This window comes from Agelaius phoeniceus (assembly GCF_051311805.1).
Source record: "Agelaius phoeniceus isolate bAgePho1 chromosome W unlocalized genomic scaffold, bAgePho1.hap1 SUPER_W_unloc_2, whole genome shotgun sequence".
NCBI classification, from domain to species: domain Eukaryota; kingdom Metazoa; phylum Chordata; class Aves; order Passeriformes; family Icteridae; genus Agelaius; species Agelaius phoeniceus.
In genome coordinates this window covers 1,084,345-1,097,992 of record NW_027509867.1, presented here as the reverse complement: position 1 = coordinate 1,097,992, position 13,648 = coordinate 1,084,345, and the positions used below count along the sequence as shown (strand labels likewise).

Here is a 13,648-nt window from a genome sequence, read left to right as displayed (position 1 = left end):
TTCCTTTTCATAATCTTTTCATAAAAGAGGTATCGCAATGTATTGGGCCGAATTTCCACTTTTCTTATATTGGAACCTGCCAGCAGCTGAGCTGGAGCTGTGCAGGACCAATGGATTTTGGAATTTCCACAAAATTGCTTCTACTGTGAGTTTACTGAATTTTGGGATTTGTTTGTGTTTTCACCACAAGTGACTTGTGGGAAGAGCAAATTCAAGGCATTTTCTGTAGGGTTAAGTTTGATTTTTGTCAAGAAACAACTTTACTTTGTCCAGTGCCCTGGGGATGGTCAAGGGGTCTCTGTTCCACTTGCCCTGGGGGATGCTTGGGAGGGGTTTGGGGGGTTGTCCCTGTCCCTGTCACCCCAGGCCATTCCCCAGGGGTGTCCCTGTCCCTGTCACCCCAGGCCATTCCCCAGGAGTGTCCCTGTCCCTGTCACCCCAGGCCATTCCCCAGGGGCGTCCCTGTCCCTGTCACCCCAGGCCATTCCCCAGAGGTCTCCATCATTCTCACCCCAGGGAATGCCTGGGGGGTCTCCCTCCCTCTCTCCCCTGTGCCAGGGGGTGCTCGGGGCAGTCACTGTCCCTCTCAGCCCAGGGGATGCTCGGGGCTCTCTGTCCCCTGGCCCTGGGGGATGCTCGGGGGGTCTCCATCCCTCTGGCCTCAGGCAATGCCTGTGCAGGGCTGGGCACCAGGGGCTCTGTGTCCCTCTCACCGCTGAGGCTGCTCGGGGCTGGGGGGGCTCTGCCACCTTCTCACCCCTGGGGAGGCCGGGGGGGTCTCTGTCCCTCTCAGCCCTGCTAGGTCCCCACCCAAACATCATCGGGGTCTCATGGATGAGGCCATTTTGAGTGACTCCAGGACACAGGAATCCAATGGGGAGGAAAATCCCCAGAGATCCCACAGGAGGAGGGGCTACAAACCCAGCCCAGGGTGCTCTGAGGAGGAAAGACCCACCCCTAGCCAGGAAGGTGGACGGAGCTTCAGCCAGAGCTCAGAGCTGGTGGTCCATGAGCAGCTTCACGATGGGGAGAAGCCCCCCAAGTGCTTGGAGTGTGGGAAGAGCTTCAGGCAGAGCAGCACCCTGATCAGCCACCAGATGATCCACACTGGGGAATGGCCCTATGAGTGTGGGGAGTGTGGGAAGGGCTTCAGCTGCAGCTCTGCCCTCATCATCCACCAACGCATCCACACTGGGGAGAGGCCCTATGAGTGTCCTGAGTGCCAGAAGAGGTTTCAGACCAGCTCCAGTCTCCTCCAGCACCAGCAGATTCACACTGATGAGAGGCCCTTCCGCTGCCCTGACTGTGGGATGGGCTTCAAGTGCAACTCCACCCTCATCACCCACCAGCGCATCCACGCTGGGGAGAGGGAGAGGCCCTACGAGTGTCCCCAGTGTCAGAAGAGGTTTTACACCAGCTCTGATCTCCTCCAGCATCAGCAGATTCACACGGATGAGAGGCCCTTCCGCTGCCCTGACTGTGGGATGGGCTTCAAGCGCAACTCCCACCTCATCAGGCACCAGCGGATCCACACCGGGGAGAAGCCCTACGAGTGTGGGGAATGTGGGATGAGCTTCAACCAGAACTCTAACCTGATCTCCCACCAGAAGACCCACACCAGGGAACGACCCTATGAATGTGGGGAATGTGGGAAGAGCTTTAGGCAGAAGTCTCTCTTGATCTGCCACCAGAGGATCCACACTGGGGAAAGGCCATACAACTGTGGGGAATGTGGGATGAACTTTAGTAGGAAGACCCAAATGATCATCCACCAAATGATCCACACAGGGGAGCAGCCCTACAAGTGCCCCGAGTGTGGGAAGAGGTTTCACACCAGCTCTCAGCTCCTCCAGCACCAGTGCATTCACACGGATGAGAGGCCCTTCCTCTGCCCTGACTGCGGGAAGGGCTTCAAGCACAACTCCACCCTTGTCACCCACCGGCGCATCCACACTGGGGAGAGGCCCTACGAGTGTCCCCAGTGTGGGAAGAGCTTCACCAGCAGCTCTCACTTGACCAGACACCAACGGAGCCACCAGTAAAAGAAGCCCTGCACATGCCCCAACTGCAGGAAGAGCTTCATGCACTGCTCCAGCTTTATCCCCCATTGGAGACCCCACGTTGGTCAGAGCCCTGGTGATCCATGTTCCCTGTGATCCATGCTGGGAAGACACCTGTCCCTTTTCCTTCCCCTGCCAATGACATGATGTGGGATTGGAGAACATGAGGGTCTGGCCATGGCCCTGTCATTACATTCACTCCCACCTCAGGTCATATCCAGGGGCAGGAAAGGGACTCTCTCTCTCTCTCCCTGAGGAAAAGGGTGTCCTTTCCAGATAGGAGGAAATACATTGCCAGGAAGAACTAGTTGTTGATGCTGTAGTTTTCTCTGTAAATAGTTTTAATTATCCCTTCTGTTGTCAATATTGTTTTTGTTCCTCTTTGTTCTTTATCTCATTGCAGTTCCCAATAAATTGTTCTTATCCCAGCCCAGGATCTTTGCCTTTTGTGCTTTCCATGGCAGGCGGGAGGGCAGCGAGGGCAGCGCGGTTTTAGTGGGAGCAGGAAATTGGGGAATCCCATTCCTGAAGCCCGGCCCGTGGAAAGCGAGCATCCCAGCTGGTGCCAGCCCTGGTGGCCATGGCAACCACCCCTGGCATGGGGTCTCCATGGAGCTGCCAAGGCGCTGAGCATAGCAACAGGGGGCTGGTGATGGTTGCTATGGAAACTGCCCATAGCAACAGTGGACTGGTGATGGTTGCCTGCTAAGGATCAGATTTGTCACAGGCCCTCAGAAGGGTTCCATGGGGACATTCCAAGAATCTCCAGGCTGTTCCAGAGCTGGAATGTCACACACAGAGACAGGGGCTCCATGGAGACCTCCCAGGGCTTTCTGGGGATGGTAAAGAGCCCTGTGGTCAGAGGCAGTCACAGCCATTCCATGGTGACATCCCAGGAGTCCCAAGGCTGCCAGAGAGCTGGGATGTCCCAGACACTCACAGGGGTTCCTGTGATGGGCACAGTGGGAGCTTCAGGCAGCGTTTATTGGAGAAGCTCCTGTTGGGTCACGAGGTGAAGAAACGATCCCCAATACTCCCCATAGATCCCCAAATGTCACTGTTGAATCAGTGTTCCGTGCTTTCTTTCCAATGGAAAACAAGCATCCTTATCCTCCAGGTGTCCATGTCTGAAATTGGGATTCCACCTCCAAAATTCTGGATATCCAAGGGTTACTCCCAGGCACAATCTGCCAGTACCATCAAGCCTGGCTGGCCTTGGCCTCTGGTGACTGCCCCTGCAACACTGGGGCTGGGTCCTTCCCTTCCCATGGAGATCACTGGGACATTGTGGGGACCTCATGGAACCAAGGGGATCATTGTGGCACCACTGGAGCCCATGGAACCAAGGGGCCATGGTGACACAGCGGGGCTTCATGGAACCCAGAGACCCTTATGGCTCTGTGGGGCCTGATGGAACCATGGAGACCATTGGGACCCTTCAGGGCCTGGTGTCACCAAGGGGGCATTATGGCACCTCAGGTACACATGTAAGCAAGGGACCATTGGGACACTGTGGGGCCCCATGGAACTGAGGGAACATGGAACAGGCCTGGCTGGCTTGGCCTCCCAGGGCCACCTGACAGGTCTGGCTGATGTGGGGATGTCAAGGGCTGCCTCTCATCAGCTCCTGGAACACTGGGGCTCCGTGCTTTCCTTGCTATAGAAAAGAACCCTCCCTCTTTTTAAATGTCCATTGCCAAAATTGGTATTCTCTCTAAAAATTTTCCTATATGCAAGAGTTTCTCTCAGAAAAAAACCTGCCACTTCTGGCTGGCCTTGTCCTCTGGTGGTCACCTCTCTTCTGCCTGGCAAACACTGGGGCTCTGTTCCTTCCTTCCTATGGAAAGGAACCAACCTTCATGTCCAGGGTCCATGGCCAAAATTAGAATTTGGCCTCCCAAATTCCATATATCCAAAGATTGGTCCCAGACAACAGTAGCAAGGACAGACAGGTCAGGCTGGCCGTGTCCTCTGGTGATTTTCTTAGACTCTGAGCTGAATGCTTTCAGTTGAAAAAAACTTGGAAAGGGCCCAGACATCTCCCAAGAAGCGTTTTTGAGGACTTGGGCACATATGCACTATATATGGACAAAGGAGCTCTTGGCTCTGTGCTGTTGTGAGGGTTTGGCATCATGGAAGTGATGTTCTAAGAGAAGCTGCTAGCCGTTTCCTCCACGTCTGACAAAAAACCACTGAGTAATTAACTTTGAGAATTGACAATCTGTTAAACCAGTAAGGAAACTGTACACGCCTCTGTGAAGACACATGGTAAAGATGGGAAAGCCTGGGAGGGTCTCTTTCCCTTCTGGCTGGCACAGAGGTAACAAGGCCAGCCCAGCTCCCCATCTCAGCCAGGGCGGGCCATGTGGGTTCTCTGCTTGCTTTTTCTACTTCTCTTGGGCTTGGGATTGAAGGCACTTGAGATGACAGTACGTGTTCAGACTCAGGTGTTTATTGTTTCTTACCCATGTTACATTCTTAAGGCCATGAGTTCTGCACTCTTTCATTAGCAGGGCACAAAATGGCAAACTATCTCTTGTTACAAGGTCTTTTAAGGCTAAACTATCATATTAAGAAAAGATACCTAAATTATTTTCCTTTTTAACCCAATAATTGATCATTTGAAGCCTGCAATGCAGACTTTTATGTCCAATTACAAAATACCACCCAAACCCATGAAGAAGAAGGAAGAAGAAGGTGAAGATGAAGGAAGAAGGTAAAGAAGAACAAGCTGTCTTCACCCTAAAACCTCCATCTGGCTTCATATTTATTATTATCTTCTTAAACCCCGAAGTCTTAAGATTTTTCTGTGATATTATACACTTCTAACCAACTACACACCCATAATCCCAATGCTATTGATCAATTTTGGAAGCCTTCTCCACAGCCTCAGGTCAAATGCAGTGTTCTCTTGCAGGTCTGTGCTGTTCAGCAGAGAAAGTTTAAATTTCTCAGCATCCAGGGTTCCAGCAAGGCCGGGCGGCTCCTGCCGTGGGGCCGGGCCCCTTCCCAGGGACCCCGCCAGGCCCCATCGGCTGCCGGGCAGGGCAGGGGAGGCCGCAGGGCCGAGGCCGGGCTGGGCCATGGCTGCAGTTGGGAACATCTGGGCCCTGCTGAGCCCTGCCCCGCCGCCAGCCCGGGCCCAGCCAGGATCCGCCGGGCCCCAGGAGCAGCCCCGGGCCGGGCCGGCTCGGCCAAGATTCTGCCACCCTTGGGCTTCAGCCGCAAGCCCCGGGCAGGGGCAGGAGAAGCCATCGGCCCCCGGCCGCGCTGCTGCTGTGCTCTGGCCTGGCTGCTGAGATCCTGGCCCTGCCCCAGCGCGGCCCATCCTGACACAGCCCCAGCGCAGCCGCTGCAGAAACCTCCATCGTAAAACAGCTCCGGCCGCAAGCACCGAGCCCGGCCGGGGGCACGGAACCATCTGCAGGCCCCGGGTGAGATATGAACTCTTTCAGTGCTTCCATCCTCCCTCCAGTGAGAGAAAAGGACAAAGTGCAGGCACAGAGAGGGGCAACATGAAGACACCCAGGTCAGTGAAGGGGAAGTTGAGTCCCAGATGGGAGGAATGAGGAGATGCCTTGATCTTGGGGCTGAAATCCTCTTGTAAAGCTATGGGGAAGGATGTAATTGATACATCAGACTCTCTTTTTCCCTATAACTAATTGAAAATATGAGGAGATGACTTGTTCTGCAAAAACCTCCATGCTAAAGTAAGCAAATGTTGAAGTAGCTGTGATCCCATGAGAAGTTTAAACAGAGAAAGAGAGAAGAGTAATGAGATCCTGCGCCCTCATGGAGAGAAGAAGATCTCTGTTCTCAGAGATGAAGATGATTTCAGAAATAGATGAAGAGAATCTTTGCTCTTGAACAGCTCATCTTTAAACTCATACCCCATAAGCTGACATGGCCCATAAAAACAGCTGTGGGAAAAGCTATGAAAAATGGGAGGGACTTCATGATTGCAGATTTTCTGGGCAGCTGCTCTTCGTGGGAATTGAGAGCCACGAGCAAATGTTTTTCTTATGGAGAAGTCTCCATAGCATGAAAGAGAGACTCCTCTCCCTAAGTGAACTGAAGAAAGACTGTTCTATATGGTGTAAACTGACTGAAACTTTCAGGTTTTGTCTCCTTGCATTGTCAGTAAGAAAGAAAAGGTTGTAGGGAGAGGAGAAGTGTTCAGATTCTTATTACTTTTTCTTCTTTTTACTGGTAATAAACTTTTCTATATACCCTTTTAAAATTTTGAGCCTACTTTGCCTTTCTCCTAATCCTATCTCACAGCAGGAAATGAGTAAATATATTCCAGTGAGTGCAATGGTAATTAGCCAACACTGATCCCACTGCACTAATAGATGCATTGGCTGAGAAATCTCAAATTAGCAAACCAAAATCACTCCAGATACATTCCTGATAAACTGCATAAGAGCAGAGGGAAATCAAGGCAGAGCCATGGTTTGTCAGGACTTGCTGCATCCTGATGAGCCCCGTGGTGCATTTGGAGCTGAGCCCTGGAACCTCAAGGCCTGAGAGGAGATTGCACAAACCTTTCCAGGAGTCAAAGTCAGAAGAAAACCCCAAAATGTCTCAAAGCAGGAATGGGTCCCACTGAGGTCCATCCCCAACACAGGCTCCTCATGGACTCCTTGGAGGAGAGAATTGGAGGCCAGGATTGACCAAAAACCTCTCAGAGTCTCAAAGTGGAAAGGAAATTCCAAACTACCTTAAAATTTTTGAGAAGCTCAAAGCATTACTGAGCACCACTGAGTGCCAATGCAAAGCTCTCCAGGGACTCATTAAAGCAGATAATTGGGGCCATGATTGCACAAACCTCTCACAGAGTCTGTATCAAAAGGGAAACACCAAGTACCTTCAAATAACTCAAGTACCTTGAAGCATTAATGAGCCCCACTGAATGTTGTTACTGATAACGGCTCTCCAGGGACTCATTAAGCAGATAATTGGAACCTGTAAATGCACAATATTTCTCATAGATCTGTATCAAAAGGGAAAGAGGAAGTAGCTTAAAAAACTTAAGTACCCTGAAGTATTAATGAGTCCCAATCAATGCTGCAACCGGCAGAGAATCTCCAGGGACTAATTACAGCAGATAATTGGAGGCCATGATTGCACAAACCTCTCAGAGACTCCCAGGCAAAAGCCAAAGCCAAAGTCCTTTGAAAAACCTGCAGTCCCTGCAGGGAGCATTCAGGAGCCCCCAGGGCCATTGCTGAGCAAGGCTCCCCAGGGACTCCTTGCAGCAGATCCTTGAGGCCACTGGGATGTGGGCTAGGGGGGGATGCTGAGGGCAGCACAAGGGGCTGACAGTGCCCAGCCTGGCTGGGGCTGTGCCAGGAGGCCCCAGGGCCTCAGGACAAGGTGTCTCCTCCCAGCCCTTGCTGGCACAGACCCTGCTGTGCCCCAGGGCACCAAGACTTGGCTTCTCTTTGTCCCCACCTGTCATCACTGCCTGCAGTTCTCTGCTCTGCCTGGGGCCTGGGGACACTTGCTCAGTCGTGTCCCTCAGTGGGACCCATTAAAAGTCCAAGAAACTTTGGAGGTGGATTCTGCCTTGGAGTTCTGGAGAGGTTTCTTCATCTCCCTCTCAGGGACTGATGTTCAGGGCCTGAGCACAAAGCCCCAGAGGCTCATTAAAGTCCTTGTGCTGTGTCTGTGCTGCTGAGCTGGGCTGGGCTCCTGGCCCAGAGGCAGCTCCTGGTCACCAAGAAGAGCTTCAAAAGCACATTTCTCTGGATGAGCAGCTCTTGTGCCAGCCCAGCAGGGCTGGGGCACTGCCTGCAGCCAGCCCAGGCACGGCCCAGAGGCACAGAGAGCTTCAATCAGTCAGGGCTGGGAAGGGGCTGAGAAGTGCCTGGGGCACAACCACTGCCAGCCCTTGGCACAGGAACCTCTGGCTGCAGGACAATGCAGCTGCAGCTCCTGGAGCCATCTCCTCAAGCTGGAACATCCCAATGCCTGCAGAGCCTGTGAGTACATTCTCAGGATTTCTGGTGCAGGAGAGGTGAAATGCTAATGAAGCCATGACATGCTGAGACGTTCTGAACAGTCATAGAATATTTCCAAGAAAGGGTTTTTGACAAAAATGTGGAAATGTCCTAAGACTTTGTATTGTTTCCTGCTATTGGAGAATAGCAGGAAGGGAGGGTTAAATATTAAAGATAGTATTAAGTATTAGTTAGGAATTTTGTCAAGTGCCTGAGATATCTAAACTGTAATTTTAGTGATCAGTAGGTTCACAGAAGTTCCCTAATGTGCTTGCAGCCACTCTGCCCATGGACAGCAGCAGCATCACCTTTGCTGGAGCCATCAGGCTCAGTCTGAGCTGTCCTTTCTCCAAGCTGCAAACAGAACCTGCCCCCAGCCAGTGCCCTGCAAACAGGCAGGGTTCTGTAGGGCCAAGGAGAGTGCACAGAGATTTGGGGTCTGTGAGTGCTGGCAGGGAGAGATCAGGCACAGGGAAACACCTGCAGGAGGGAAATTTGCAGAAAGCAGAGAGAAGATCAGGCAATGAGAGAAAACAAAGCCCAGCAATGCTGTGGCAGGGAGAGTTTAGAGATGCCCACAGGAGCCCCTGCAGTGCAGCCCCTCCCTCTGAAGAAGCCCCCTCCCTCCTGTGCCCCAGCCAAGCCTCTGCCCTCAGGGCCGGGGCTCCAAGGCGTGCAGCCCCTCCTGTGCAGGCAGAGCTGCAGCAGAGCCGTGGGGCAGCTCTGCAGCCCCGGGCCCAGTTCCCTCTGCAGAGCACAGGGCTGGGAGCAGCTGCCCGGCCCTGGGGGCTCTGGCAGGGGGCACAGCTGGCTCAGGGTGACGCTGTCCCCAGTGCCCGGCTCTGGGCAATGCTGTCAGGGCAGCCAGGGAAGGAGCTGCATCTCCCTTCATCCAATGCCATCAGAAGGACACTTGGGAGTCTGCCTGAGATTTCAGTCCAAGCTGGGAGCCTCAATCCAGGGTGCAAACCTGTCCTAGAGCATCTCTGAGTTATGAGATTGATGGGCAAAGGCAGAGGTGTTGTGACACTGAAAATGCTGCTGGGTTGGTGGAATGAGCAGAGTGAGTCCTTGGCTACAAATGTGGAGCTGGGCTGTGTTGGATCCAACTGCTCTCAGCTGTGCCTGCTGACATTCTAGGGAGAGCATGGGAAGGTGATCACCCTCCACCTGCGAAAGTTTAAAGCCCACATGAACTCAGGTGAGAAGGACAGGCCATCTCCCCTCACTCTCCACTCATGACTTTGCATCACAGAACTTGCTCTGTTCTCCCTGAGGGCAGGAGAAATCCTGAGGGTCTCTGATATCAAAGAATACCAGGAAAGACATGGGGGATCTTGTAAAGAAAATCCCAGGTCTTGAAAATAATAAAGACTGTGTCTGTGTGTTCCAGGGGATGGTGTATGGGAAATGACTTTGATTTTGGGTCCAGCTATCTCCTCTAACTCTTCACTGTCCTTTTCTCCATGAACAGGTGCCCATGTGCAGCCCCAGCAAATGTCCAACAGCAGCTCCATCAGGCACTTCCTGCTGCTGGCATTGGCAGACACGCGGCAGCTGCAGCTCCTGCACTTCTGCCTCTTGCTGGGCATCTCCCTGGCTGCCCTCCTGGGCAACGGCCTCATCATCAGCACCGTAGCCTGCGGCCACCACCTGCACACGCCCATGTTCTTCTTCCTGCTCAACCTGGCCCTCACTGACCTGGGCTCCATCTGCACCACTGTCCCCAAAGCCATGCACAATTCCCTCTGGGACACCAGCAACATCTCCTACACTGCATGTGCTGCACAGGTCTTTTTCTTTCTCTTCTTCATCTCAGCAGAGTATTTCCTCCTGACCATCATGTGCTACGACCGCTACGTGTCCATCTGCAAACCCCTGCACTACGGGACCCTCCTGGGCAGCAGAGCTTGTGCCCACATGGCAGCAGCTGCCTGGGCCAGTGCCTTTCTCTTTTCACTGATATACACAGCCAATACATTTTCCCTGCCCCTGTGCCATGGCAATGCCCTGGGCCAGTTCTTCTGTGAAATCCCACAGATCCTCAAGCTCTCCTGCTCAAATTCCTACGCCAGGGAACTTGGTCCTCCTATGGGTAGTGCTTTCCTGTTCTTTGGCTGTTTTGTGTTCATTGTTTTCTCCTATGTGCAGATCTTCAGGGCTGTGCTGAGGATCCCCTCTGAGCAGGGACGGCACAAAGCCTTTTCCACCTGCCTCCCACACCTGGCCGTGCTCTCCCTGTTCCTCAGCACTGGCATGTTTGCCTACCTGAAGCCCCCCTCCATCTCCTCTCCATCCCTGGATCTGGCCCTGTCAGTTCTGTACTCAGTGGTGCCTCCAGCCCTGAACCCCCTCATCTACAGCCTGAGGAACCAGGAGCTCAAGGCGGAAGTGTGGAGACTGATGACTGGATGCTTTCAGAAACATTAAACTGTTGGCCAATTTCTGCAAATCACTTGTAATAAACATTATCTTTGATTCTTCTTGTTCGTTTAATTTTGGAGGTTCTTTTCCTTTGTTTTAGTATTTTCATATTGTCCAAAAAGAAATGTCAATCTTTGTGCCATTTCTCATTTTGTTTCTCTCCTCCTTCCCTGTGGCCACAGACTGTGTCAGTGAGGGGCTGTGCTCTCGGTGGCTTTAAAGGAACTAAAGGATGTCCCAGCAGAGTTTTCTGCAGAGATGCCCTTTTGTTGCCTTCTCTGGAGCTGCAGCAGCAATGTCTGTGTGCAGAGCTGGGGCAGATCAGTGCTGGCCCAGCAGCTGTGCCCAGCAGCAGCAGCAGCAGCAGCACTTGGTGTTGCCAGTGCTGCTGCCGTGGCCCTGCCCCGCTGCCCTGGTGGCCCTGGTGTTGCTGCAGGGCCTGAGTGCTCTCGGGGCCGGGCACAGCCCTGGGGGTGGCAGTGCCGGGGCTGCAGCACTGACAGGCCATGGGCACTGCTGGGGCAGCGCTGAGGCCTCAGGCCAGGCCCTGGGGGCTCCAGGCTCCTTGCCCAGGCTCTCTCAAGAACACGGCCAGGCCAATGCTCAGCACAGAAAGCCCCGTCAGCAGCCCCAGGCTGGCCGTGGGCAGGCTGGGGGCAAACAGCATGGCTGGGGCTCTGCAAGGGCCCTGGGGCAGACGGGAAGGAGCAGCAGAGCAGGGGCTGATCCATGCCCAGTGCGCTGCACAGTCCAGGGCAGCGTCCCAGAGCGTCCTCATGCAGCTGCCAACAACATCCCCCCTCTGCAGCCCTGGCCTCTCCCCCAGCTCACACAGGTGCCCCATCCTTGCAGGCACAGACACGGCAGCACTGCCTCAGCAGCCCCTGTTTGCATTGCACACAGCAGGGCCAGCACCCCCATGCTGTTGCTGTGGGGACATGAACCTGAGGGAGCACAAATGCCATCAGCCCCTGGGGCCATCAAGGGCTGGGGGACACCAGGGAAACCACTCAGGTTTGTCCTGGCCTCTGCAGTCAGCCAGAAAGTTTGTTCCCATCAGCTGGGAGTTTCCTGTGCCACTGCAGACGCTGTTGCTCAGAGCCAGGGCTGCCTGGCAGCCACCCTCAGACTGCCCTGAGCATTTCCTTGGCTGCACCTTTGCTTTCTTTACTCTTTCCTGATACAAATTTCTTCTAATTGCCCACCCCTGTTCCCTCCTTCTGAAGAGGAGGTCCAGGGCTCATTCTGCAACTGCTCCAAGGGTGGTTTCAGAGAATCCCAGAATCAGCAACGCTGAAAAAGACCTTGGAGATCATCAAGTTCAACCTGTGCCCTAACACTGCCTTTTCCCCCCTGAGCCTCCTCTTCTTCAGGATAAACAACCCCAGCTCCCTCAGCCACTCCTCACAGGACTTGTGTTCCAGACCCCTCCCCAGCCTTGTTGCCCTTCTCTGAACATGCTCCAGCCCCTCCATGTCCTTCCTAAATTGAGGAGCCCAGAACTGGACACAGCACTCGAGGTGCTGCCCAACCAGTGCCACGCACAGGGGAAGAATCCCTGCCCTGCTCCTGCTGGCCACACCATTCCTGAGCCAGGCCAGGAGCCATTGGCCTTCTTGGCCACCTGGGCACACTGCTGCCTCATGTCCAGCCTGCTGTCCATCAGTCCCTGCAGGTCCCTTTCTGCCTGGCTGCTCTCCAGCCACTCTGTCCCCAGCCTGTAGAGCTGCAGGGGTTGTTGTGGCCAAAGTGCAGGACCCGGCACTGGGACTTGTTAAACCTCACCTTGTTGGATTTGGGCCCTGGATCCAGCCTGTCCAGGCCGCTGTGCAGAGCCTTCCTACCCTCCCACAGATCCACACTCCCAGCCAACTTGGTGTCATCTGCAAATTTGCTGATGCTGAACTCAGTCCCCTCATCCAGACCATCAATGCAGATATTGAAATCCACGCAGGCTGGCTGTGATCCCTGGGCCATCCTGTGGGTGCCCTGTGATGGCACTCAAGGTGATCTGTTCCATAACCTTGCCAGGCACCCAGGTCAGGCTGACAGGCCTGGAGTTCCCCAGCTCCTCCTTCCAGCCCTTCCTGGGGATGGGCTCACACTGGCACCTCCAGTGCTCTGGGCCCTCCCTGCTGAGCCAGGACTGATGGTAAATGATGGAGAGCAGCCTGGGGAGCTCATCCACAGCTCCCTCATCCCCCTGGGATGGATCCCATCTGCTCCCATACACCTGTGAGCATCTGAGTGGCTCAGCAGGTTAGCAGCTGCTTCCTCCTGCATTCCAGGGGGCTGTTCTGCTCCCTGTGCCCATCTACCAGCTCAGGAGAACACTTGTCCTGAGGACAGACTGTCCTAATACTGAAAATTGACAACAAAATATTAAGTAGCTTAGTCTTTTACTTATCTTCAGCTACTCTATTCTCAACTGCAATCAATAAAAAAGAGTAGAGGTTCTCCTTCTCCCTCTTTTTGCTATAAACACTTTTATAAAAACATGTTTTATTCTTTTTACGGAAACCACCAGGTTAAGTTCTAATTGCGCTTTCACCTCTCAACTTTTCATTCTGCATAACCTAACAACATCCTTAAACACTTCCTGAGTTGCTGGTCCTTTTTCCCCTGAGTTCCCACTAAAGCTCCATGGGCAGCCAGGCCAGTCATTTTCCTCACCAGCTCATCTTTTGCCACACTGGGACAGGCTGCCCCTTCCCCCTCTAGATTACTTTCTTGAAATGTGTCCATCCTTCCTGGACCCCATTTGTCTTTAAGGGCTGTTTCCCTTAAAAAATCAGTACCTGATTTGGTACTCCCCAAATCAGCATCCTGAACAGGCCAAAGTCTGCCCTTCCTAATTCTTGTGTAGAAATTTTGTTACTGCCTCTCTTTCTTACCCAGAATATTGAAAACTTGAAAACCCCAATGTTCCAGTGGGGCTGGCTGAGCTGGCAGGGCACTGAGGCTGCTGAACTTGCAGTTCCCCTTCTCACACAATGGGCCTTGTGTGGTTTCCATAGGCCTGGGGATGTGGAGAACAAGCTCCAGGTGTGAGCTCACCTGGTGTAGGCAATTGATCATCTGGTAACGTGAGGTCACAGAGTGGGCTATGACATCACAGAGTGGGTTATGTGAGGTCATTGAGAAGTTATGACATCATAGACT

General features: G+C 53.4%; 1 protein-coding gene across 1 annotated transcript; it reads left to right on the top strand.

Moving 5' to 3' along the window:
• Positions 1 to 110: 110 nt before the first annotated feature.
• LOC143692628 (uncharacterized) lies at positions 111 to 2,042 on the top strand. Its single transcript, XM_077172879.1, has 2 exons — positions 111 to 145; positions 962 to 2,042. Exons 1-2 carry the CDS (start codon positions 111 to 113, stop codon positions 2,040 to 2,042), a joined length of 1,116 nt encoding a protein of 371 aa, XP_077028994.1.
• Positions 2,043 to 13,648: the final 11,606 nt, after the last annotated feature.

Bases quoted from the DNA above. Each gene is read 5' to 3' on its own strand.
- LOC143692628 (XM_077172879.1), top strand. From the start codon at position 111: ATGGATTTTGGAATTTCCACAAAATTGCTTCTACT. The intron at 146-961 runs GTGAGTTTACTG...ACCCACCCCTAG, and splicing joins TCCACAAAATTGCTTCTACT to CCAGGAAGGTGGACGGAGCT.